Below are 27,976 nucleotides of genomic sequence, written 5' to 3'. Positions count from 1 at the left end.
TCAGAAATAGTGATCAGGTCAGATCAGTGGTCAGGCATTAATCAGGAGATCTCAGCCTCGAGGGTAGAGGCATTACTAGGATAGAAAAACAACTAGTGAGAAAAGAAACATCCTCATCATTTATGCGTGTTATTAACCTGATTTTGTTACTTTGTATCAATTCATATGTCTTTACAAGCTTCTTTGATGAATCATGTTCATCGTTTCTTGTAGCACAGTAATGGATTCCGTGACATTGACGAACTGCAGCTTGGTTAGCCATTGCTGGTCATTGGGCATTTCCTTTGTGTCTTGCTCCTTGCAATGACCAAAAATGACTACTAATATTTTGGTGTGTATGTATATAAGGTCTTTTTTATCCTTTTCTTCTTTGTACATACCTTATAATGGGAACTCTAAGTGAGAGTATAGACATTTCAGTCACTTTCTTAGAAAAATGACCAATTACTTTTCAGAATAAACTGGAGCATTATTATCATATAGACCTGGCTGTTGCCCACAATCATCTAGATAAAATATTGACCCATAAAGTTTTAAGAATATTTTTAATAGGTTTTGCCATACCAGAAACTGATGATCTTCAAACTATGTTAAAAGAAAGGTATAGAGACTAGAAGTATGATTTCTTTGGTATAAGAAACTCCCAGAAGAGAAATTTCTCCTATCAATGCATTATATTATTATCTTAGAGAATTGTAAAGAGCACTGAGATGCTAATTGATTTCCCCAAAGGTACGCAGACAATCTGTTTTAGAGCTGGAACTTGAATCCAGGTCTGTGTGGCTTTGAAACTAGTTTTCTCTTTACTAAGCTACTCTCCCTGTCAGAAGAAAGAAAACCTTTCAAAGTTTAGAGACCTAGCAGAAGAAATGAGAATGGTAATGAGAGTAGACTGAAATATCATTTCAAGCTTATCATCTTCAACATTCTACATACTATGAGTTGTACCAAGGATGCTTTTAGTGAGCTCCAAGAGTTTGCTTTCTAATATTTTTATTCAGTAGTAAAAAGTAATTATTTTTTCCAGTTGTGTAATAGTCTGCAGAACATTATCTATAAAAGAAAAATAGCAGCATAGTGACTTGTCCCTGGACTACTTCTATATTTCATTGGGGGAGGGGAGAATGATGGATGAAATAATAATAACAAAAATAAGAATATCAGTTAGCATTTTTACAGCTTTCAGCTGTGGAAAGTACTTTATACACATGATCACATGTGAGTCTTACAACAACCGTATGAAGTAGGTACTATTATTCCTATTTTACAGAAAAGGAAACTGAGGCTCAGAGATGTTAAGTGACTTGCCTGGGGTTATAAAACCAGTTAGTGAGACTGGATTCAAAGCTAGTTAGTTCTTCGGACTCCAAGCCCAGCTTCTATTCATAGCGCTGTAACATTCCTGATAAGTGGTCATACAAGTTTTGCTTGAAGACCCATAGTCTTCCTTCAGGGGTGGCCTATTCCACTTTTGGACAGCTCTCATTGTTAGGAAGTTTTCCTGACATCCAGCCTAAATTTACCTCGTTTCAACATCCTCTCATTGCTCCTACTTTTGCCCTATGAAGTCAGATAGAACAAGGGTAATCCTTCTTTTATATGACAGCCTTTCAAATCCATTTTGCCAATGTTAAAAAAAAAAAAAAAAGGTCAAATTCAGTGACCAGACTATAAGAACTTCTAGACTGGTTTGAATCAGTATTTATGAATCTGATCATGGCCCTAAGAAGCATTTTTGGGAAAAGCAGAACATTCCCCTTCCATACTGTTGCCTTCAAAGTTTATTAGGGGTTTTAAATAAACACAATCCCAAATTTAGTAAAAGAATGGTTAATCCTTTAATTTTCTTGAAAAAAAGCTAAAAGAAAGTTTTTAAGTTACCAGGCAGATCTCCAAAAGCAACATAAGATGACAGCATGAGCATTCCAAAAGGGGCAGCTGAGACTGAGACTGTGTCTGCCTGTTTTGAACAAGACTGTTCTGAAAAGTAGAAAATTCACTCAAAGCCATTTTTTGTCTATACAATGCCAAACAACTGGTTTCACTGTTTCTTTTTAGTTGTTGTTGTTCTGTTTGTACGTGGTGTGTTTTAATTCCTCGAATTGGGCAATTGGATACAGTTTTTGGCTATAAATGGGGAGATCTTCCACCATGAATTCCTTGAAGTTTGAATAGTGGCATTGCTAGGATAAGTATATTCCCAGTGACCTTCATAATAAATATTCTCAAACAGAGATGATCTCAATTTGGCTGCAAATGCAGCTCCAAGAGTTAAAAGCTCTTGGGGTCCCATACTGTCATGACTTCTCTTCATCTACTACAATTAGTCAACTAGCTAACACATCTTAAATGCTTGCCATATGCCAGGCACTGTGCCAAGCACTAAGGATACCAAGAAAGGCCAAAAAAATAACAACAAAAACAAAAAGTCCCTGCTCTGAAGGAGCTCACAGTCTAATGGAGACAGAAGGGATTGTCAAAACTATCTAATTTTTGCTGACCCTGTGAAAGATTTATCGCAGCCAAATTTTCTTAGGGTTCTTTGTACCCAAAGATGATTGGCACCTCAGTAGTGCAGCCTGGCACACAGACCCCTCCGGAGAGTACTCACAGGACAAGGAAAACACACAGTTGTGTAAGGAGAGGCACATAGGAATATCCAAGTCTCAGAGCTACACTACTCTATTGTGATGAGGTCCCTCATCTCCTCTCTCTCTGATTGCCATCAGGTTTTGCACACAAAGTATAAAGAAGACTAGTTTTATTTGTTTGAGGGTTTTTTTTTAACATTTTTTCTTTTTTTTCAATGAACAAAAACATATCATCTCTCCTTCCTTTCTCTCCCCCACTCTATTAAAAAGAAAAATGAAAGTCATGTAATAAATATAGTAGAATCGTGCAAAATAGATTCAGCCATTGCCCATACAGAAAAAAGTCTGTCTTATTCTGTACTGAGTTCATTCCCTCTGTTTTAGAAGGTAGGTAGCATGAAATTGTGATAGGTCATTGTATTGGTCAGAATTTTTAAGGTCCTGCAAAGTTGAAGGCTAATTTTGAAACTCAAACAATAGAAACCCTGCTTCTTCTCCTTACATTTTTGTACTAGTTAAAAGAAACTTCGATTTGGGAAGAGAGGACAGTGTCCCCCAATCCTTAGTCCTTAGCTCCCAGCTCCAAATATTCAGCTGTAAAGGTTTATCTACTGTTCTGATAAGAACAACATAAATTTCAAATTTTACTTAGAAGCAAATAGAAAATCAGCTCATCCCCAAAACTGGAAGTTAGAGGTGATCTAGCTCATCTCCCAATCTATGGATAAGTTCCTTACAATTCATACAAACCAAACCCAGTTACAACAAATGCTATAAAAATGGAAACATTTATGAAATTTTAAAATGTCCACATTCCATTGAACATTTGGTGTATTTTAACTGGCACCTGTAATAGTCAAATTATAATACTGTGAAAGATTATGAATACCCTAGAATATTTATCACATGAGATATAACTTATATCTTCCTTTTATGGCTAACACACTGAAAGTATGAGTCCATATGTCAGGCACCATTTCAGGTAACTTTGAGGGTAACTTCCAATAGATTCCATCCTAACATAATCAAGTACTCAACAAGTAGTTACTGAGAGTGGTCTTTGTATCTACCACCTTGCTGTGTGGTTATAAAAGTCATAAGTAAGAGTGGCTTCCTACTAACTGTCTAGAAACAAAATTTAAGAATATCTCAAAGGCTCAATTAAATTTTCCACCAATTGATGCACTTGGTCTTTCTAGTATTTTAACCTATCCTCAGGGCTTTCTTGATTTAAGAAATTGTTGGTGACAGACAAAAACCATAATTGATAATACCTTCTTCCAACCCCACCTTTTCAGAATATTAGAAATATTTGATTAATAATATGGAGAAATTCTACCTAAATTAATTTACCTATTCAGTTCCATACCAGTCAAACTACCAAAAAATTAATTTATAGAGCTAGAAAAAATAGTAACAGAATTTATCTGGAAGAGCAAAAGGTCAAGAATATCAAAGGAATCAGTGAAAAAAAAATGTTAAGGAAGATCGCCTAGCAGTTCCAGATTTCAACTATATTACAAAGTGGCAATCATTAAGCAGTCTGGTACTGGCTAAAAAACAGAGTGGTGGACGAGTGGAATAGGTTAGGTACATAATATACAGTAGTAAATAATCATAGTAATCTATAGTGTTTGATAAACCCAAAGATCAAGCTTTTGGGGTAAGAACTCAACATTTGACAAAAATTTGCTTAGAATATTGGAAAGCAATTTGGCAGGAACCAGGTATAAACCAACCTCTCCCACTATATATCAAGATAAGGTCAAAATGGTTGCATGATTTAGACATAAAGGGTGATATCGTAAGTAAATGAGTGGAACATAGAAAAATGTACCTGTCAGATTATTGAATAAGAGTTTATAACCAAACAAGAGATGGTGAGGATTACAGGAAGTAAAATAGATAATTTTGATTACATTCAGTTAAAAAGGTTTTGCACAAACAAAACTAATGCAGCCAGAATTAGAAGAAAAGCAGGAAACTGGGGAAAAAAATGTTTGCAACAAGTTTCTGTGATATAGGCCTCATTTCTCAAATATATCGCCAAATAAACCAAATAAGAGTCATTCCCCAGTTGATGAATGGTCAAAGGATATAAACAGGCAGTTTTCAGAAGAAGAAATCAAAACTAGCAATAGTCACATGGAACAATTCTCTAAATCACTATTGCTTAAAGAAATTCAAATGAAACAACTCTTAAGATACCATCTTACACCTGTCAGATCAGCTAATGTGACAGAAAAGGAAATGATAAATGATGGAGGGGATGTGGAAAAATTGGAATACTGATGTACACTGTTGGTAGAATTGTGAACTAATCCAGCCATTCTGGAGAGCAATTTGGAACTATGCCCAAAGGTCTATAAAACTGTGCATACCCTTTGACTCAGCGACACTACTAGGTCAAAAAAAAAAGGCAAAAGGACCTATTTGTTGTGGGGGGATATTTTAAATTTTTAGGTTTTCCTTTTTTTAGTTTTCAACATTCACTTTTATAAGATTTTGAGTTCCAAATTTTTTCTCTGTCACTTCCCTCCCCCCTCCCAGATGTCATGAAGTCTGATATGGGCTATACATGTATAATCATACTAGACATATTTCCACATTAGTCATGTTGTGAAAGAAGACTCAGAACAAAAGGGAAAAAAGATGAGAAAGAAAAAAGAGAAAATAGTATGCTATGATCTGCATTCAAACTCCATAGTTCTTTATCTGGATGTGGATAGCATATGCCGTCTTGAGTCTTTTGGAATTGTCTTAGGTCATTGTGTTGCTGAGAAGAGCTAAATTTGTCAGAGTTGGCAATCACATAGTGTTGCTGTTACTGTGTATAATGTTCTCCTGGTTCTGCTCACTTCTCTCAGCATCAGTTCACATAAGTCTTTCCAGAAAAGGACCTATTTTATACAAATATGTATATATACATATATATATATATGTATATATATGTGTGTGTGTGTGTGTGTGTGTATATATATATATATATATATATATATATATATATATATATATATATATATATATATATATATATATATATATATATATCAGGTCTTTTTGGGGTGGCAAAGAATTGGAAATTGAGGGAATACCTATCAAATGGAGAATCTCTGAACAAGTTGTGGTATATGATTTGCTGTAATACTATTGTGCAATAAGAAATGATAACCAGGATGATTTCAGAAAAATCTTGGACTTACATGAACTGATGCAAAGTAAAGTGAGCAGAACCTGGAGAACATTATATGCAATTAAAGCAGTATGTTAAGGATGATCGACTGTGAAAGATTTAGCTACTTTGATCAATTCAGTAATCCAAGACAATTCCCAAAGGATTCATGATGAAGAATGCTATCCACTTCTAGAGAGAACTGATAAGCTCTGAGTGCGGATTGAAGTATAATTTTCAAACTTTATTTCTTTTTATTGCTTTTTTTTTTTTTTTACAACATGGCTAATATGGAATATGTTCTATATGATTTCACTTGTGTAATTGATATCATATTGCTTTCTGATTATGTGGGGGAGGGACTGGAATGGGCAAGAGAATTCCAAACTCAGTTTTAAAAAAAATGAATATTCAAAATAAATGTATACTTTTATCTTTTTAAAAAAATCTAATGTTAAGAAAAGGAAAAATCATACCTAGTTATTATATTTCATATGTTAGATAATCCAGTTATTTATAGGGTCATAGATTTAGACCTGAAAGGAACTTTACAAATGATCAGATTGAACCCCTACCTTTTTTACAGATCAGGTAACTGAGTCCCAAAGAAGTGAGATGACTTATCCAAGGTTACACATACAGGAAGTAGAGAGTCAGAACCCAGGTCCTCATATTCCAAATCCTGATTCCACTGAATCGTGCAACTCCCTAAAGTTGACTTAGCTTTCAAAGTCTAGAGCTTTTCAGGTGACAGATTTTCAATAAGGTATTTATCCATCTGTCTATACACATATATATACACACATATAACCAAAGGCTTATTACAGTCTCCAGTGTTTGCATATTAAAGGAAGTTCCCATATGATGATTATGAGAAGAAAGGTGATTAGACATTCTTTTCCGAAGAAGAAGGGTAGATCTCAAAAAGGTGATGAATTTTGATTAGGGGCAAATAAGATTTTTTTTAGTAGTTGAAAGGTTAGCTTTTTAGATAACATATTGGCATACAGTCAGGCTAAAATGCTTTCTTATTTTCATGTCCCAGACTTTTTTATATTTTGAAATTCTTTTGATATCCTTGAATTGTCAAAAGCTAGTAAGCTCATTGGATCAGTAGGAGAAATAAGGCTCCACAGAAAAAATGCTTCAGTGTGAATATTTCTCCTCTAGAGCCCATGCAGGTGTCTCTTACATAATCTTTCAATACAGCTTGTTCATTGTGTTACTTAGAGAGGTGACAAGGACAACAGGTTTCACAGTTTATTAATGTGTTTTCACTTAATGGATCTTCAACCTAGGTAAGATCAGATAAGTAACATAAGAAACACTGAATATGAACAGTTCAATTAAATTCAACAGATATTTATTGCTAAATACCTTCTATGTCAGATACTGTCTTACAAAGACAAAAATGAAATCATTTTTTACCCTTGTGGAATTCTTCTGAGAGGAACAACACATGTACAGATTAATAAATCCAAAGTAACTGGTTTGCAAGGAGAAGCACTAACTTTTAAGAGTATCGGGAATTCAAAGAAACATGGGAACACTTGTATGCATTGGTACAGAGAGAAGAAAGCAGAACCAAGAGAGTAATATGCACAATCTTTCCAATAATGTAACTGATAATGCCAGTTGAAATATAATGGAGGAATGATAAGGAAACACACCTTCCTTCTCAGTAGAAATGTGAAAACTATAGACGTGAAATGTTGTATATATATCAATTTATTGACCATTGAAGTTTAAAGTAAAATAATAATTAAAAAATAAAATAAATAAAATATCACCTGTTTTTGGTTGAAATTTGTTGGAATTGTTGGTATAAGAAAGAGTTGATTGGGGGAGGGAATAGCTTGTTAGGGGAAAATGAATGTGGTTGAAAAATGAAAGGCATCGATAAAACTATTTTTAAAGGACTAAGATGGCAGGTTTAAGGAAAGGGTTAAGAATGATGGTAGAAATGATGAGCTCTTTTGCTAGCTCCAAGGCCTTAAAATGCTCCAAAATCCACATTTGTACCTAAGATTATAAAAGCTTGCTGTTATTAGGCTTGCTTAATTGCATTTCTATTTTGCATAAAGATGGAAACTTTTCATCTCATATGGGACCTATGGCCGTTAGTCATGTCTCTATAACTTTTTGAATTCATTCAGTATAGTCTCCATGAAGCCGTTGTCCATGATAACACAATAATTTCAGCTTATTTCTATTCTTAGTTCAGTCTATGACTGTCAAAGAGCTTCATAAATTCATCATCTGGAATCTTTCCTGATTTATCTACTTGCTGGTGAAGTTAACTCATGCTGTTCAGTTTAACTTGAACATTCCTTTCAATTCTGTGAATAGTCAGCACTTCCTCCTCCTCAATCACCACCACCCTTTCCTCACTAGATTGTAAGCTCCTTGAAGGATAGATGCCTTTGGAAAAAAAAAAAGTTTCTATCATCAGCATTTACCTCCTTATTCTGTAGAAGTAGATGTTCAGCATATCTTTCTCAATTTCAAAAGACAGTAAATGACCCCCTTACAGATGTGCGCATTACTCCTGACTCAGCTTTCTGATTTCTAAAACAAAGATAAAAATGAATAAAAAACTAGAAGAATAGATATGAGAAAAAGCATGTGGCTTGTAATAAAAATAATTTTAAACTATCAATGCTGCTAGAGTATGAGAAAAATGTAAGGAAAGAACAACACCAACTATAATAATTTCATACCTGAGTTTAACTGATAGAATTCAGTTGCCATAACAATGGGACCAGAGAGCTTAAAAAGTGGCTTAGACAGCAAACACTTGACTGATTTGGCAAGCAGAAAAAATATGAAAAGAAGGAAATGAAGTATTGATTAAACACCTACTAGGTGCCAGGCACTGAGCTAAGCACTTTACAAATATGATTTCATTTGATCCTCACAAGGACAATACGAATGGAGAATATAAACTCCTTTGTCAGATCTTACAGAGAAGGGTGGTACAAGAGTATGTTTAGTGTTACTTCATAAAACAAACCATGGAGGGAAAAACCAACTTTAAAAAAGCTTACTTAGTGTGAGACTCAACTAAGCAAAGTCACCTCAAGGCCATTTAAGGAGAGAATAGGAGAAAAACAAATAAACAAAAGGCAGAAAAGAACTAGGCTGGAGTTAACAAAATAGTGAGCCATAGAGACATTGATTTTCTGGGTATTTATTATACTCCCTATGTCCCTTCCTCGCAAAGGTGATCCCAAAGGTATGTTAAGATAATAGATTTAGAACTAGTAGGGTCCTTAGAAACCAGTCATCTAATCCAACTCCCTCATTTTATAGATGAAGAAACTAATATACAAAGAGGTCACACGACATTTCCAAGGTCATACAGATAGGAAAGGGCAGGACTAGAACTTGAACCAAGAGATTCTTGGCTCCATATCCACCTTGCACTGTTCTACTATCTATCTATATGCCTATTTTATCATCTACATAAACATTTTAGAGAATACTTTACACCTGCATGAAGGGCAGAATGAAGAGGAAGCTTTTCTCAACTAATATTCCACTGTAGACCCCATAGGATTATAGTTGGAGAAAGACAACTCAAAAGCCATCTAGGCCAGCTCCCTTATTTTAGAGATAAGGAAACTAAAGCCCAGTGAGATTAAATTATTTGACCATGATCATTCATGTAGTAAGCATCAAAGATGTCTTTACTGTGGCATTATTTACTAAAAAGCATGTGTAGAAAAGATCCTGCTGGGCTTATTATTTGTTGACTATAAATAAAAACATCAGTTAATAGAGCAAAATGTTTTCTAAAGGACTCTTCCCCTACTATGTGTCTCCTATGAATACATCAAAATTACATGAGATTTCTTGAAAGATCTAAGAGGGATTACCTAGCACAGAGTGAATATAAATACTAAATAATAACTGTTTCTATTTTATCCAGGAACCCTGAGGGTTTGATTTTTATTTTTTTAAAGGGGCCATCCCTTGAGTAACAACTTAAAGAGGCCTATTCATTGAATGGGTATATCTCACTCAAAGTGAGGATGTGATCAGAGCTTAGCCTAAAATGGCCAAGGTCTCCCATTGCCTCCTGGGCCATCTCCAGTCATCCTGATGAATATCAGGCCACTGGACCCAGATGACTGGAGAAGAAAGTGAGGCTAGTGACCTTGCACAGCCCTCCCTCGCTCAAATCAAAGTCAGTTGCAAGTCATGTCATCATCTTGATGTCATGATCCTCTTCGAGAACGAAGGACAAACACAACAACCTTGTCTGACAACTCTCTGATCACTAATATTAGTCATATGATAAAACTGAGAGACGACACCATTATATAAAAGATCTAGCCTAGAATCCAAGTCAAAGAGGGAATCTCTGTAGATGATGAAATCCTACAGATTTCTTTTTCTCATGAATAAAATTTCAAAACCTCCTGGATGAGAACCATAACTTCTCAAAAAAATTTGGCCTAATGTCCACCTCGGAAGAAAAAACAAATGGGTTGAGGATACACATTGTTCTGACTATGTCATGACCTTTGCCAGCCTATGGAGCACTTGCATACCAATGGGTTTGCATCTTTGTAACTTCATATGAATGGGTATATGTGTATACACAAGCAGTCTTTGGAAATAGACAAGACAGTGAGTTAAAGTTGAACATAAGAATAGACTGGATTGCTTTTGAGAAATTCCAAAGTTCTTTTAATGACCCCAAACTTCTCCTTGAAAAAAAAAGACCTATTTTATTCAAATCAGAATCTTCTGCTGTGATTTTTGGCTGAGACACCAGGCACTACAGTCTGAAGAATTAAAATAGGGTAGCACTGAAAACATGACATAAATAGCTTCTCACCTGAGTTCCAGACTCATGTTACCAGCTACTTATTGGATGTTTGAAACTAAATGCTCTGTAGACATAGCAAATTCAGTAACTCCAAAACAAAATTCATCATTTCTCTCCCCAAACTCACCCTTCTTTGTATTAGTATTGGGAGCATTATTATCCTTCCAGTTACCCAGGTTTGTAAACAATGTCATTGCTGACAACTCTCTCTTACTTCTCCATTGCCAAAACTTGGTTCAGTCTCTGTAACGTCCCTTCTATATATTAACTTCTCTTCATTCACACAGACACCACTATCATTCAGGCCTTCCTCATTTATCCCTTATACTATACTGCTGGGGATGGAAGCTCAATTCCATGTGGACAGTCTCGGGCAGGTAAAGGTGGGAACTTCTAAATCTTAGAGTTCTCACGAGACCCCCCAGGAAACGACTGGGAATCGAGGTGAACCGAGCTATCTTGTGTATTTCCACCTCTTCCCGTGAGAAACGTGATGGGAGAGAGCTCTCCCCGCCCTCGAGATTGTCCCGGATCTGGGCACACCTAGTTACCTAACAGGCATGGTATTTAGATGCAAACTATGCGGCTGGAGAGCTTAAGTAGGATCAGGAAAGCCTGAAAGTTCTCTTTGGCGGAGGGGCCACGTGTGAGGACAACAAGGCTCCGCTTTTCCTCTCTCCTCTCTCCCCTCCCCCTCTCTCCCCACTTATACTTCTACTTCCAATCTCTTATTGTAAGATCTTTGCCTCCTTGGGAGATTCTTCGCTCCCTCCTAAGGAAGAATTCCCTTGCACTTGTAACTAGACCCTGAAATAAAGCTCAACCCTTGTTCGACTCTGGAACGTCCTTTCTCTCATACAAGCATCCGGTTCGGCCAACCGAAGACCTCCGATAGAGGTAAGGGAAGACTCGGGTAGCTCTCAGGCCTCTAGGCCTGGCACTATACCTTCTGTCTAGTCTCTGGACATCAAGTTTCTCCCATTCAAACTGGATGCCCCATAAGTAACTCGAACTCAGCATGTCCAAACCAGAACTCATCTTTTCCCCAAAGTCTTCCTCTTCTCAACTTTTCTATTATTCTCTGGGTTACCACCATCCATTCAGTCACCAGATTTGCTACCTTAGTGTCAAAAAAAAAATCACTCCCTCACTCCACATATCTATCATATACCCAGTCTTGTCATTTCTGTCTATACAACATCTCTTTTTTGTCCCACTTTCTCCACTCACAGTCTTCTCCCTAGTTCAGGCCCTAAACACCTTTCTCTGGACTGTTGCAACGACCTTCTCATTAGTCTCCCCACTTGAAGTATCTCCCTTGTCCAATCTATACTCCACACAGCTGCCCCCCATTTCCTAAAGCAGAGTTCTGCCCCTGCCACTCTCCCCATGTATTCAATAAAATACACCAACTACCTTTTATTTATCAAATAAAAATTCCTTTTGACATTTGGAGTTTCTTCACAACCTAGCTCCATCCTCCCTTTCCAATCTTATATATCTCTCTTTTCTGGACATTCTCTGATCCAGCTATATTAGCTTATTTGCTGTTTCTCACACATAACATTTCATCTTCCCTCCCTGTATCTTTCCACTGACTGTCTCCCATGCGTAGAAGACATTTTTCTCTTCACTTCCATGTCTTGGAATCCTTAGTTTCCTCTGAGATTTACATAAAACACATCATTCTACATAATTCTTAAATGATACCTTCAAATGATGCCCACCCTTCCCAAACTAGCTTCCTTCAAGATTCTGCTCAAACTCTTCCACCTTCAACAAGATGACATTCCCAGTCCTCCCTGTACTCATCCCCCAGGTCATAGTGCCTTCCTCTCTAAGGTTGCCTTACAGAATCTATTCTATATGCATCTTTTATGTTTCTATTCATGCACACGTTGTCATTGTCTCCTCTTCATCCTCATCCTCCTTCTCCTTCTCCAAAAGCTGAGACAGTTTATTTTTCATCCTCCTCCTTGTCCTCCTCCTTCTTTTCCTCAAAAAAGCTGAGACAGTTTACTTTTGTCCTGTGCAATTTTCGTTTTTGACTTCTTGAAATATAGCTCTGAAAAGCATGCTTCAAAAAAAAAACCCTATTGTGTTTAAATGGAGCTACTTGACTAGGCTTTTAAACACAAATCACTCTGGTTTTCATTGAATGTCAGTAATAAGTCCATCCCAAATCTCTATGGCACATTATTGGTAGCTTTCAATGAGGGTAAATAACAGTTGTTTTCTATTCTGACCAGAAACTCTGAGGGTCCTCCCCACCCAGGCTGATATTTTGGAGATGGTAAATTGGGCCACCTTTTGTCTCAGTTCTTACCTAACCCTTAGTCATCAAAGGGCATGGCCTTAGACAAACTGAGACCTGGGAAGAACCTTAATTTATAAAGGCCAAGGTCACTTGCCTCCTTGGTCATCACCAGTCTTCTTGAACTTTTTCTTGCCACTGGTCTCTGGTGACTCTGTAGAGACTGAGGACTTTGAGCAGCTCTGCTTCTCTCATATCCAACTCACTCATAAGTCAAGACATTATACTCATGATGTCATCGGTCCTCTTCAAGAATGAAGGATGAATCCCCAATTGAAAAGTGGTCAAAGGATATGAACAGGCAATTTTTAGAGGAAGAAATTAAAGCTATCTATAGTCATATAAATGCTGTAAATCACTATTGATTAGAGAGATGCAAATCCAAGCAACTTTGGGGTACCACATCACACCTATCAGATTGGCTAACATGACAAAACAGGAAGATGATAAATGTTGGAGAAGATGTGGGAGAGTTGGAACACTAATTCATTGTTGGTGGAGCTATGAGCTGATCCAACCATTCTGGAGAGCAATTTGGAACTATGCCCAAAGGGCTACAAAAAATGTGCATACCCAGCAATACCACTTCTAGGACTGTATCCTCAAGAGATCTTAAAAACGGGAAAGGGTCCCACATGTACAGAAATATTTATAGCAGCACTCTTTGTGGTAGCCAAAAACTGGAAATCAAAGGGATACCCATCAATTGAGGAATGGCTGAACAAGTTGTGGTATATGAATGTAATGGAATACTATTGTGCTATAAGAAATGATGAATAGGAAGACTTCAGAGAGTCCAGGAAAGACTGATATGAACTGATGCTGAGTGAAAGGAGCAGAACCAGGAGAACTTTGCACATAGCAACAACCACAGCATGCCAAGAATTTTTCTGGTAGACTTAGTACTTCATTGCAATGCAAGGACTTAAAAAATTCCCAATGATCTCTTAAGGCAAAATGCCTTCCACATCCAGGGAAAGAACTATGGAATTCGATCGCAGAATGAAGCAGATCATTTTCTTTTGTATTATGTTTTGGTTTGTTTTATGATTTCTCCCATTCAATTCTTCTATTTATCATGACTCAGGTGAAAATGTATTTAATAGGAATGTAAGTGTAGAACCTATATAAAATTGTGTGCTGTCTCAGGGGAAGGAGGGGGAGGAAAGAGGGAAGAAAGGGGAGAGGGGGGAAAATCTAAGATATATGGAAGTGATTGTAGAATATTGAAAACAAATAAAATAAAAAAAGAATGAAGGATGAACAACAATAAGGGCTGAAACTTTTAATTTTTACTTTGTATCCTCAAGGCTTAGCCCAGTGGATACAGTGTTCATAGTAGGCACTTAAATGCTTACCAATTGATTGAATGAACTGTAACTCATTATGGGAATCCCACTGTTGGTGAAACATTCCTTCCTCCTCTTAGCAAGTATAGAACCTCTGGCATTTAAAATTCTTTATAATCTGACCCTTTCCTACCTTGCCCATCTTCTTACACCTTATTCCCCTCCACACACTCTATAGATCATCTATGTTAACCGACTTGCAGTTTCTTGAGTACTGTACTCAGTCCTGCATCTCTATGCCTTTGTTCTGGCTGTTTCCCATGGCAGGAGTGCACTGCTTCCTCACCTCCGCCTCTTAGGTTCTTTGCTTCCTGTAGCATGCTACTTAAATTTCACTTTCTGCAGTAAGTCTTTCCTTGGTCTCCCCAGCCCCTCCCCAGTTGCCTATGCCTTCCTTTTTCAGGTTACTTTCGTATCCTCTTTATATATTTTGTAAATACCCAGATATTTATGTTAACTGCCCCACTAGAAGGTGTGTTTAATTTTACTCTTGTTATATTTTTTAGTATGGCTACATAAAGCCCCTTTCCTAGTTGATGTGTCTACTTTCCTACCTAAAACTGGATTCTATAGGAAGACTTTTGTCTTTGGGTGGCATCCTCCTTTGTAGTATTTTAATGGTGACCCAGAATTCTCTTATTTTCCTTCTTTGTATCCACAGCATTTAGCCCAGTGCCTAGAACATAGTAAGCACTTAAAAATTTATTTATTGAGTAACTATTGACTGACTATAGGTATGGAATGTTGTGTGTGTTGTTAAGACATGGCCAATATCTTTCTTTTTTCTTAGTTGTATTAAACACTCTAGGATCTGTACTAAGTCTAGAGATATGAAGAAAGGTAAAAGACAGTTTCTGCTCTGTCATTTAAAGTGCTAGTCTAAGTTTTATCTTTCCCATCAGGTTTTCCTCAGCAGTTTTTGACTATAGGGAATTCTTCCTTAGGCAGCTGTGTGGTGCAGTGGTTGGAGAGCTGGACCTGGAGTCAGGGAGACCTGAATTCAAATTTGTTCCTGGACACTTAGTACCTGTGTGATCTAGGCAAGATACTTCACTTCTGTCTTTGTCAGTTTCTTCAACTGTAAAATGAGAATAAATAATAGCCCATTACCTCCCAGGATATTGATGAAGATCAAATGAGATATTTTAAAGTGCTGACACATAATAGGGACTTAATAAATTAAGTGCCTTAATAAATAAGCAATAAGAAATGCTTGTTTCCTTTCCCTTTATGATTTCTGTTCTTCACTTTATCAAATATTAAACTATTATGTTCTGTAGTTTCTGGTTCTTTTATGTAATATTAATCTTTTTTAAAATTTTGGTTAAAACCAATAACAAATCATTTTGATAATGTTTTATAATGTAGTTTGAAATTTTGTAATACTACACCTCTTTCTTCTTGTTATTTTTCTTGGGATTCTTGATCTTTAGTTCCTCCAAATGAATTTTAGCATTATTTTATCTAATTCTATACAGTACCTTCTTGACAGTTTGATTGATATAGCACTAAATCCGTAGGTTAATTTACATAGTATCACCATTTTTTTTATATCCTTATGGCCCAGCTATGAATAATGACTGTCTCTCCAATGATTTATCTTCTTTTATTTTACAAAGGGTGTTTTTGTAATTCTGTTTGTAGAATTACATGGCTGATTTGTATATAACATGTCTATTGTTTACCTGTGTGTTTTTGAAGATGCTTAGTGGCTTACATATTCTCTCTGCCAGCCTATTTATTATATTAATTTGTACTATCCATAAAGAAAGAACTTGATGTATGAAGATAAACCTCCCTGTCTAAATGAGCACAAAATCAAAATGAGTAGAGTATGAATTTTAGGCTGGACTTGTGATTTCATGCACCTTGAATGGTCCTGGTGAGCACAGGCCCCCCAAAGCAGATATGCCACTGTCCTCTAACTTACAGTCTTAGATGGCTGAAACCTTAAGTTCTTTGCTCAGGGTCACACAACCAGTGTCATGGATGAAACTTGAATCCAGGTCTTCCTTACTATGAGGCTTACTCTCCATCTGCTTTGCTTTGTTGTCTCTCATTCTAACTTCCCCGTCCAAACGAGGAGAAATTTCATAGTAGAAGAGTGTGATTAAATGATATTCATTATTTTTACCACATTTAAAACTTTGAGATTGAAGACATTTTAAATCAGTTCAGCAGACATGTATTAAGCATGTTATAAGATAAGTCATTAGGGATAGAGAAACAAAAAAATGAAACAGTCGTAAGAATCTTATAATTTATAGGAATAACACAATCTGTACACAGAAAGTAAATACTGTATGAAGTAATTTCAAGATGGAGAGAGTTCTAACAGTTGGAAAAATCAATCAGTCTCTGTAGGTATTAATGAAGCACCTACTACGTGCCAGGCACCATGCTAGATACTAGGATTTTACAAGAAGCGAAACCTTAATATCTTCATGTTTATCTGTAGGTGTATACAAAATATCTGCTTGACGACTTGAGGTGATCAGTAAAGGTATAGTAATGTAGAAGGTGGTGCTTGAGCTAAGCCTTGAAGGAAACTAGAGATTCTAAGAGACAAGGATGGAGAGGTGATGCATTCCACGCCTGCGGGACATAGCCAGTGCAAAGCTGCGAGGCATGATAGTATTTCAGGTATAAGGAAAAGTAAGAAGACCAGTTTGGCTGGAACAAAGAATGTGTTTTGAGGGGAATGAAGTGTAATAAAACCTGAAAGGCAGCTTGGGGCCATATTGTCAAAGGCTTTAGATGCCAAACAGGAGCTTATAATTGATATTAGAGGTAAATAAGGAGCCATTAGAATTTACTGAGTAGAGAAGTGATATGGTTAGGTGTGGGCACTAGGAAAGTCACTGGCAGCTGTGTCTAGAATAAATTAGAGAGAGCCAATGAGGTCACCTAGAGAAAGAACCAAGAGAACCATGACACAAAAACCCTGGGAAGAGGGAATAGCTGGGAGGGGAGGTGGTCAGGAATGTCACATGCTACAGAAATATTTAAGAAGGATGAAAATTGAGAAAATCCATCAGACTTGCCCATTAGAAAATCACTGGTGACTTTGGAAAGGGTGGTTTATGTTTTGGTCAAGATTGCAAAAGGTCAAGAAGTAAAGAAAAGGAGGCAGGTGGAGGGAGCTGGCTACCAGTGTAGACAGTTTTTTCTAAATTTAGCTGCGACGGAAATGATAAATAAAGGACAAAAACTTGAGAGAATAGTAGGATGTAGTGAGGGTTTTTGAGAATGGTAGAGATGTGGGTATGCTTGTAGACTGAGGGAAGGAGTCTGTAGATAGGGAGAGACTGAAGACTTAAGCGAGCAGAAGAGAAGGATAATGTCATGGAATTCTGAGATGTGGAGAAGAAAGAACTCACATCAAATGGCTTCTTATTTTCTTCATGAAGTACAAGATGAGGTCTTGTACTCTGAGAATGGGGTGAGGGAGTACTGTGGGTAGTTTTAGGAGGGGAGAAAAGAGAAGACTTCACGAAGGAGGTAGCTATAGATAGAGCTGAAACTTAAATGAAAGCTAGGTATTTTAGCTATTGTAAGAGGCCAAAGAAAGGAATGAATTCTCGAAATGGGGGCCAGCTGACACAAAGGCATGGAGCAGGTACATTTCTCTTTGTGTCAACCCCCATCCGTGCACCTTACCCTCACATTTCTTTGCCAACCATTCCCTTTGGAGTTGTATTACCATGGTTCTCCCTCTCTGGGGCCTCACTTCCCCCATTCTTCACAGTAATACAGGCTCTTTAAAGGCTGAACTGTATCATCTCCTTGTGGAACTATACCAAAACATAACTATTGTCTGTACTTCTGCTACCCTCACCCCCCACCCACCCAACTGAGTATGCCTCAGGCAAGAATTCTCACACTATGCATGGCTCTGCATGAAAGGAGGTAATATGAAATTTCTGGAAATTTGAGTGGCAGCCAGATTGTGGAACGCTTTAAGTAAGAGGCTAAGGAGTTTATATTTTATCTTAGGGCCAAAAGAGAGTCTCTGAAGATGTTTGAATTGAATTGAATTGAATACCTATTTGTGTCAGGTGTCCCCCATTTTTGGAATTCATTCCTTTGGCGTCTTACAATAGCTAAAATACCTAGCTGCCTTTTAAGGTTCAGCTCTATAGCTACCTCCTTCATGAAGTCTCCCTTTTCCTCCTCACCTAATATGTCAGTTCAACCTGCAACTGGTTAACTTCTTAAAGAAAAACTGCAACTTTAAAAAAAAAATTTGCTTGGCTTCCTTATCAGTTCTCTTCTGTAATAGCATAGTAGCAAAAAGGGGAATTGCAGCTTCATCTGGTCCTCTACAAATATTTGCATTTGTTTCTAAATGAAACAAGTTTGTTCATGTATTAGCTGAAGTTAGTTCCTTCTAACATTTCTAAATATATTTCCTCCCACACAGTGAGCCTGTCCCTTGTAACAAAGATTTTTAAAAGAAAAGGAAAAAAAATCATTTAGCCAAACAAATCAATACATCAGTCCTATGTGGCAGTATATACAATATTCCACACCAATTGTCCCCCACCTCTGCAGAGAGGGGAGGAAGATGACAGCTAATTTTTTTAAAAGTACCTCAGTTGTCTTACGCTGTTCTCCCAGAAATACCAACCATAGTTTGTGGCAAAACATTAAATTTCTCTTTTTTTCTTTTTCTTTCCCTAACTTTACCCTAAATTGAGAGAACTGAACCTGTTTCTTCCAGTAATATACTGTATGCCATTTTTCATACTTGCTTTTGAATTATCTCTGATATATGAAGATCTTGAAGCTTTTAAAATTCTAAAAAGAGACTCTTTTATATCAGTAGCTCTTCTTGGTTTAGATTCCGTGAAAAATAATGCCCCTGAGTTGTCCCCAGACCTCTCCCCTACACTGGACCTTCCCCCTCCAGCTTCCTTTTGTACCTTGTCTTTTTCCCCCCATTGGACTGTAAGGTCCTTGAGTCATGCTGTTGTCTTTCTTTCTTTTCCTTATTTGTAACTCCAGTGCTTGGTATGATGCCTAGTACATAGTAGGTATTTAATAAATGTTTACTGAATTACTGATTTATTTATTGACATTGTGTGATAAGTTCCGGAGTCAGGGGACCTTTTTCACTAGCTGTGTGACCTTGACCAACTCTTTTACCTGCTTTGAGCTTTAATTTCCTCATCAACAAAGTGGGGATCATAATTCTTGCCCTATTTACCTCACAGAGTTGATGTTATAACATCATAGAGCACTCCACAAAGGTAGGTTTTTTATTATTATGACTAATCACAAAAAAAGACATCTGAAAGTAAGAATTAGTGGAATTTTTTTTTTGTTTTGGTTGTTTTGATTTTACATAATACAACTCAAATATTTCTGTTTTCTTTCTAGCCCACAAGACGGTCTGCAAGATTGTCAGCTGTAAGTATTTTATAAAGCCCCTTGGGGTAGTCCCTGTGGGCACATGGTCCCCCATTCCAGAGCAAGTCAGTGACGTTGCTGTTGAAAGGAATGGTAAGGTGATGTTTCCCTTGCTGCCTTTTCTCTGTTTTAAAATAACTGGTGTCACAACTATTCAGTCATGTTTCACCGGTGCCGCCAATCAATCAACCAATCAATCAATAAACATTTATTAAGCACCTACTATGTGCCAGGCACTGAGCTAAGTGCTGAGGATACAAAAAAGGCCAAAGCAGTCCCTGCGCTCAAGGAGCTCACAATTTAATGGAACAATCTAAAACAGCTTCACTGTATCTGAGGCACCAATGAAATGTGACAGCATAGAGTTATACAAGATAATTAAATCACCAATGCCAAAGAACTGTATTAGATACTCTCTTGGTGTCTGGGTCCTGGCTAATGATGTGATAGCATTGGCAGGAAGTCTGGCTCTCTATCTCACCCTGATTAAAATGTGGAAAGATTGGTAATCTTCAGTGTTGGGAGGAATTCTAGGAGGGGTCTGGAGTGCCTCACCCAGCTTGAATGGCCAGTGGCCATGAGGCTTGGTAACAAGGAGGGCTCCCACTACCTCACCTAGAAACACATCCCAATGTGTACCAGATTGGAGAGAAAGGCTAGACTTAACTAGAGAGGGAAGCCCACGGGGAGAGAACACTGCTGTTCTCATTGTGACCAGCAGTCTGTTCCTGCTAGCTCATTCTCTCCTACTTTCCCTGCAGTTTCAATGTCCTTCCTACCACTTGACCCCAGAATTGACCTCAGACAGAGGTTGGAGGAGCCAAATCTAAAATGGAGCTTGGGAAGGGTAGATAGAGTAGTGGGAAGGGCCTGGATTCTAGAATTGCTCTGCCTAACTAACTGTGTGACCTTGGACCGGTTATTTGGACTCTGTGGACTTCAGAGCCCCTCTGGGCAGCCCATCGGTTTTCTGCATCTGTATAGAAGGTCAGGGACTCTTAAGTTGGGGCCTTGTGAACTTTAAAAAAATATATATTTTGATAACTGTAGTTCAATATGATTGGTTTCCTATGTAATCTTTAAGTATTTTATGCGTTTAGCAGCAAGTCTATATGCTTCAGCAGACTGGTAAAGAGGTCTCTAACACAAAAAGGTTAAGAATCCTTGGACCAGATGATTTCTGAGGTTCCTTACAGCTCTTTTATACTATGCTGGGTATAGTCTGGGACAGGGGTGGGAAACCTGTGGCCTCGAGGCCCTCAAGTATAAGCCCTTTGACTGAATCCTAACTTCACAGAACAAATTCCCTTAATAAAAGGATTTGTTTTACCAAACTTGGACTCAGTCAAATGGCCGTACCCAAGGCTACAGGTTCCCCACTCCTGGTCTGGGAGGACCCTTGAAATAGTATAGAGCATGGGCAGGCAGGAGGGACTGTGAATAGCAGGGGATAAACGAAAGATTCCCCACTTCTGGAATTTATGCAGATTTTGACCCTCTAGGAGTTCTACACCGAGAGGCACATACCTATTTCATTTCTAGCCCCAGCAGGGTCTGCAGTAGGAGGTGGTCACCAAGTTACAAAGTGGCATTAGGACCAAATTGAAAATGCAGTTAGGGTGTGAATTAGAGAATCCTCTGTGTGTCTCAGATTAGACAGCCACTCTGAAAAGGAGTGAGATGCAACTGGGCATAGTGCACAGAGGACTAGCCTTAGAGGTTAGAAAGTATTGGGTTTGAGTCCTGCCTCTGATACATGCTAGTTGTGTAATCTTAACCTCTTTTGAACATAGGCAGACTAGAAGTTGCTTGTCTGCAGTGGAGGGAGCAGTTTCCACATCAGAAATTCTCCCAATAGAAAAAAAAATCACAGACCTGCACCCTCCCCCTCCCTCCAAAAAAAGATGGAAGAAAATGAGTTTTTGCAGAACCATTGGAGAAAGTAAAATGAATGCTAGGGAAAAGGGATGAGACTGAAGTGTGGAATAAGGAGAAGGAGGCAGGAGAATGTCAGGTTTTCTTTAACGGTCATAGCATTGCATTGCATTATTCCTGACCTCCTGGTGAATGAAGGTGGAGGCCCAGTGCATAATTTTCTCCTTTTCCTCATATCTTTAGTGAAGGCTGAAAAAGTGAAGTTTGTATTATCTTCAGATTTTAATAACAGATAACACAGGAAGCTATTCTATTCGGTGACTCCATTAGCTAGTTTTGTCTGTAGATTTCTATGTCTTAATTTAAGTAAATAAATAATGAGACTTTCAGGTGACAAGGAATCAGCAGCACATGCGCACACTTGCACTTACATGAGTGCAAAGGCACATGATCCTTCCTTTCCCTGATTTATAACAATCCATGCCATACCTGGGCAGAATTTCATCTCTGGGGTCACCAGGATCACATATGGAGACAGGTCACCCTTGTTCGTTCCCATTGAATTGACCTTTGAAAACTAAGTCTAGGCATGATGTCATTTACAGAAAATAGTAGAGCAGAGGGGTTAAATGTGTCTGGAGTTCATAGACTAAAGTACAGAACTTCTGGACTTGGAAGCCCCTTCCTAGTCTTACTTACTGTTCTGCCTTTGGGGACAGGCACGTGGGGCCACAGATTTAGAACTGAAAAGGAACTGGAAAGGCCTTGAGACCAGTCTTTTTTCTGGCTCCTTGTTCTGCACTCTGCTATACTCATTCTGTCTCCACGGGCTTGACGTTTGGAGTCTTTGAGGAACGCATTACTGGCTCTTCAAGATCCATTCTTTGTCTGGTAGAAAAGCTAGAAATCTGAGCTCCTCTAAACTTGGACTGTCTTATGGTTTCATTGTATACTTTGGACAGTGAAGCCAGATGGGTACCTGAAATCCATGTACCTGGAAATGTTCAGAGAGGGGCTTAGATACTTTTATATGTAGCATGATATGATATGCCAATATTACATTATCTACTTGTATATATTATATGTTTTTATTATGTAGATGAAGAAGCTGATGGACCCAGAGGGGCTCTGAGTTCCATAGATAACCTGCTTGAGATTACACAGCTAGTGAGGCAGAGCGGTATTAGAGACCAGGACCCTTTCAGCTACCCTGCCCAGTCCCTACTTGGGGTTTGGCCCTTCCTACTTCTGCCTGAGGCCAGTTCTGGGGTATAGTGGCAGGATTGACTTTTTACCACATTTTTTCATGGCCAACCTTTTGTACTTTCATTTACTGCAGAGAATCAGGGGTTGAAACTCTCATCCTTAATGACCTCAGTATGCCTATTTTGTCTCTAAGCTAAAAAGGCATCTGGGGAAGCTGGGCTGCTCATAGCAGTGCCTCCTTGCAAGAAGGCGGGGCAGCAGAACTAGCAGGTGTTTATTTATAGAGACCTGTAAAGGACTAGAAGAGAAAAAAATCATCAAAGCAAGCTTGTGTTATCACTTCCCTTCAGTGAGCTTTTTTTTTCACTCTCTTAATTTGGGGGTAAGAAATTAATTAATAAGAGATGATGGTAGTACAGTTGGTATTGTACAATGCACATTTGTCTGGGACGCTGACAAGGTAAGTGACTTGTTTAGGGTCATATAGCCAGCATCTGTCAGAAGCCAGACTTGCGCTCCTAGGTGTCCTGGGCTTCAAGGCTAGTTGTTGTTGATAATAATAATAATAATAATTAATAATAATATTTATATAACATTTTAAGGTTTTCTAAGTGCTTTACATGTTATCTCTTTTGATTCTCACAGCAACCCTAGGAAGTAGAACTTCTTATTATTTCTACTTTACAGATGAGGAAACTGAGGCAGACAGAGCTTAAGTGATTTGCCCAGGGTGACACAGCAGTGTCTGAGACAGAATTTGAGTTCAGGTCTTCCTGCTTCCAAGTCCAGTGCTCTATCATGATGCTACCTGGCTGTCTATTTGCTATATACACTGCTGCCTCTCATGTTGGTACAATATCCTAGAGTTGTACCATCATCAGGTAGGGCCTGTCTGCCTGTGGTACAGATAGATGTTGGATGAATGTGAGTTTCTACCCAACTTGACCTGATATTTCGGGCCACCTAAATTGGGATGAATGTAGATCTGCTTCATGTATGATGTTATTTAGAAATAATTTTGAAATATTTCATAAACTACCTTCTTTCCTACTGGTTTGGCTTTGCTTAAGATTTCATTATGATTTCAAGGGTCATGGATAAGTCTAACTTGACCACTCAGGAGACGACAAGCCTTGAATTGGGCATTTCACATCATTTTAAGTATCTGTGACATCACATTCACTAATGTGCTATGATAAAAAGAAATATAGAAAAACCCTAAGACAGCAAGATTAGACATGTATCCAAAGAACTATTCTGCATGGTGCTAAGGTTAACTTTTACATCTCACTTAAAATGCATTTAATTGGAGTCCAAAATAACAATGGTTCTCAAGGGCTTTCTAATATGCCTCCTGCTCAGAATAGGACACAACACTTTAAAGATGAATCAGGTTTCTGCTGACCCTGGTTAGGGCCACTGTGGTTAGAGGAGACCTGTTCCATATGAAACAGGTGTTTAGAGTACTAAGATGAAGAGCTACCACATTATAAACCTTAGGGGGTCCAAGAATATGTCATCTACTTTTCTGCATTCTTTTGTACGTTACAGGGGCAAAGGAATTCAGTGTTTGATTTTTTTTTTTAAGTATTTGCATGATTAAAAATGTCTTTGCAGAAACCTGCGCCACCAAAACCTGAACCAAAACCAAGAAAAACCACTAAGGTAAGAGGTGCTTTTTTCTATCCTCTTGGGTGGTGGTGGGGGGAGGTATTTTTAAATAAATGCATAAATTATAATCCTCTCTCTAACTCTACTTCCTGGGAAAGGTCAGGCTGAGTGATTGCTAAATGAACTAGCTACAACACTGTCATTGCTGATTAGGGACACCCTCAAAAAATTAATATGTGTAGTTTGTAGTCTACAAAGAGGGCATTTTTCTCTTAAGTAAAGTCGAAACAGGAGGGCTCACTATGCTCTTGGGCATCCAGCTTTGCCAAGGCAGGTGCTCTGAGAGCCATTCTGGCAGAAGACCTAGTTTAAATATGCTTCTTTTCCAACCTAGAGAAGCTGAATGGTCTCTGAGGATGCTGTTGGCAAGAAGTTGGATGACCCAAGGGTCACGTTGTCTTGCATGTAACTGATAGGATATAGGCCTCTCCAGGTGTGTGAGCCCCAAAAGGCCTTTTTGTTCTATGCCGATCCTAGCTTTCATTGTTGGCGCAAAGTTTGGCACTTTGCTGTGTGGTTGTTTGATTTTTCCCAAGCATGGTATAGTGGGGAAAGCACGAGTGTTTAGAGTCAAAACACTTCCCATCTGAATCCTCGCTCAGCTATTTATTGCCTGTATGACCTTGGACCAATTCCTGAGCCTGAGTTCTCTGAAAAATGAGGGGGTTGGTACGAGATGATCTCTGAGGTCCCTTCCTGCTCTGAACCCTTGTGATCTTGTGAGTTCTCTCTGTCCTAGAGTTCCAGGTGAATTTTTGAAGCAGCAAAAATTCATTCCTGGTGCTTGATCTTAAAAATAGCATCTTTTCACCTGAGTTCTTAAATTCAGTCCCTTGCTGCCTGCCTCACATTTCACCCTGTGCACTGTTTAATTGAAATTAATGGCTGTACCAACTGTGGTGACCCTTCCCTCTAATTGCTCCCCAAGCCACCCTTCCAAATTTTGTTTTCTATCAAATCTCTAGGCCTACAGCGAAGCAGTTGGCACAGTTCTTTGCCTTGACCCCTTTGTCAGACATTGGATGTTCTTCTTGCTAAGTAGCATTTAACTCCTAGCATCAGTGGGGGATATGCTGTCCACCAAGGAAAGCAAGTAAATGAGGGGAATCATTGGCCTTTCAGAAAAAAAGGAAAGTATTTCTGATAAGCCAAGCTCCAGTGGATTTTCTAAGCAGTGAAATGGCTAGAATGCTAGCCCTGGAGTTAGGAAGACCTATGCTCAAGTCTTATCTCTGACAGTAGTTATGTGACCTTGGGTAGATCTCTTGGGCCTCAGGCAACTCCCTAGGAGGTATTAACTAAATTTCCTAAGCATCTACTAGTATTAGACATTGTGCTAGTTACTGCAAATATTAAAGCAAAAACAAACCATTTCCTACCTCCAAAGAATTTACATCTTTTTGGGTGTACAGGAAGGGGAAAAAAAGTTGTTTTTTTTTTACTTATGAGTTAAAAGAAGGATAGGGAAAGTAATTTCAAGGTGAGGAAGCACTAACAAGTTGGGGAGTCAGAAAAGACTTCTGGAAGGGGTCTAAACTTTGAAGGGAAGAAGGGATCCTAAGAGGCTAAGATGAGGGCAGTCTAGATATGAGGAACAAACCAAGTCATGTATGGATTAGTGTGTGTGCCAGAGGAGAGAGTTCTCACTCTGGGAGGGAAAATCATAGCTCCTTTTAGTGCATTTTACCTGTGGAGCCCAGGGTTACAAGGCTGTTTATTTTCATCTAGTGAAAGGCTTTCATTGGATATTAATAAGCAGCAGTCATGACAACCACCTCGTGAAAGCCTTCAAATCTATGCTCTTCAAGGGTTTTTGAGGAGACTAATTGCTAGTGAATTTCCTATCACTTCTAATGACTCCATATCTTTCTGTGTTCTAATCCTCTCTGTTAGAAGGAACCTGGAACAAAGGCTAACAAAGGCGCTAAAGGGAAGAAGGATGAGAAGCAGGAATCTGGAAAGGAAGGTACTACACCGTCTGAAAATGGTGAAACTAAAGCCGAAGAGGTACTTTCTGTCAATGCCTCCCGCTGATTGACTCAGTGCATTTTCAAATTGATTCAGGAATCCGAGCCATTGATAGCATGTTCATAATGTTTCTCTTTATTGCCCATGATGTTATTGCAGATTCGCATCTATCGCTCAACTGTTAGTGTTTCAACATCCCGAGGTGCCCCACCCAGCACACTGTCAGTAAAGGGGCAGATTGAAACAGTGAAAGTTAAGGGTACGGTAGAGAATGTCTGCCTGTGTGCAGTGGCTAGAATCAGGTAGTAGTGTGCTGCTTTTCATTATGAACAGTGGAAGCTTGCAGGTAAGGAAGGCTTCTGTGGCTTTCTGAAAAGCAGAGACCGATAAACAAAAAGAAGTGTGTTTGCGGGTATGTATGCCTGTCTTGTCTGTGGAGCACCTACAATGGACATAGGCTTTGCAGTGGAGCTGCTTAAGGAGGGATGCTTTAATAAAAAAGCCAACGTTGTGTCAGTGGGGTGGCTGTCTGTCTGGGGTCTGAGACTGGTTAGTAACGGCTTTCTTCTCTTTTTGTTTTTTGTTTTTCCTTTCCTTTCCACAGGCACGGAAAACTGAATCTGTAGGTGACAAGGGAGAATGAATTATCACGAAAATTGGGGGTGGATTTTATGTACCTCTCGGGACAACTTTTAAAAGATATTTTTATCAAGTATTTTGTAAATGCTAATTTTCTAGGACTATGATAGGCAGCATATTAAAAAATGTATATCGATGAATATTTTCCCTTCTCATAACAATGCTTTTTGGAAGCCCCCCATCACTGCCCCTGACCCCCAAAGTAATATGAACATCAGTTGAATATTGGAAGCCGTGTGTAAAATTGGATCAGCATTCCACGCACTTGCTTTGAAAATTAGTCCTGTGCAGACGGTGGTGTTTTTACTGTGCATATTTGAATTTTTCATGCAGTTTTTCTAGAGCAATAATCAGTGGTGCTTTTGTACTTAGGTTTTATGTGATTTTAATGAAACATGGATACTTGTGGCCACCTGCTGACTATTTTTGGTTCTTTTAATGGTTTAAAATAAAAGGTTTTCTTGCCTGCAAATGTGCTGTCTCTAAATTTAGAGAGTGTCTTGTTTCTATTTTAATTGTTGCAGAAGATATTAGATGTTCTAGGAATTTTTGTGATCTCTGCACTGACATTGCCTCTAACAAGTAAAATAGTTTCATTTATTAATTTATTGGGTTTCTAAAAATTACATCTTTTGTGCTGAAAATCACTTCCAGGTATAAATGCAAAAGAATAACAATTAAAATGCATGCACTAGAAAAGGCAATGGTCAGCCTAGATACAAATCAGCAAAACACTTCTGAAAGAAATTATTTATATTGTGACCTGGAGCAAATTAGGGTAACTATTAGGCTAGATAAGCAAGTGATCATCCATGAAGGCCCTCCCCCCTGGAAAATCTACCACAGTCTGCACTATGGCCATAGAATCTAGAGACTGTGAGTGTAACCAGCACCATGGAGCTTCATTGCTGGAGTCTATAAAAATAAAGAAAAGAGAGATTG

At 38.3% G+C, this 27,976-nt stretch overlaps 1 protein-coding gene across 4 annotated transcripts in view; it reads left to right on the top strand.

Annotated features, from left to right (window-relative positions):
* HMGN3 (high mobility group nucleosomal binding domain 3) overlaps positions 1-27,506 on the top strand; it is a 76,169-nt gene extending 48,663 nt beyond the window's left edge. Inside the window, exons 3-7 of one of the 4 annotated variants that reach the window (XM_072642659.1) lie at positions 19,646-19,675; positions 24,374-24,421; positions 26,321-26,434; positions 26,555-26,654; positions 27,000-27,506. In XM_072642659.1, coding sequence (XP_072498760.1) covers positions 19,646-19,675; positions 24,374-24,421; positions 26,321-26,434; positions 26,555-26,654; positions 27,000-27,013 — 306 coding nt within the window. In that variant the 3' untranslated portion in view covers positions 27,014-27,506. Of the gene's footprint in view, positions 1-19,645; positions 19,676-24,373; positions 24,422-26,320; positions 26,435-26,554; positions 26,826-26,999 lie in introns of those variants that run through there. The other 3 variants (XM_072642660.1, XM_072642661.1, XM_072642658.1) reach the window with 3 other exon arrangements.
* Positions 27,507-27,976: the final 470 nt, after the last annotated feature.

The sequence above is a fragment of the Notamacropus eugenii genome, chromosome 2, assembly GCF_028372415.1.
Source record: "Notamacropus eugenii isolate mMacEug1 chromosome 2, mMacEug1.pri_v2, whole genome shotgun sequence".
Taxonomy (NCBI): Eukaryota; Metazoa; Chordata; class Mammalia; order Diprotodontia; family Macropodidae; genus Notamacropus; species Notamacropus eugenii.
The sequence above is the reverse complement of the archived record's forward strand: the minus strand, read 5'-3'. Positions and strand labels throughout refer to the sequence as shown.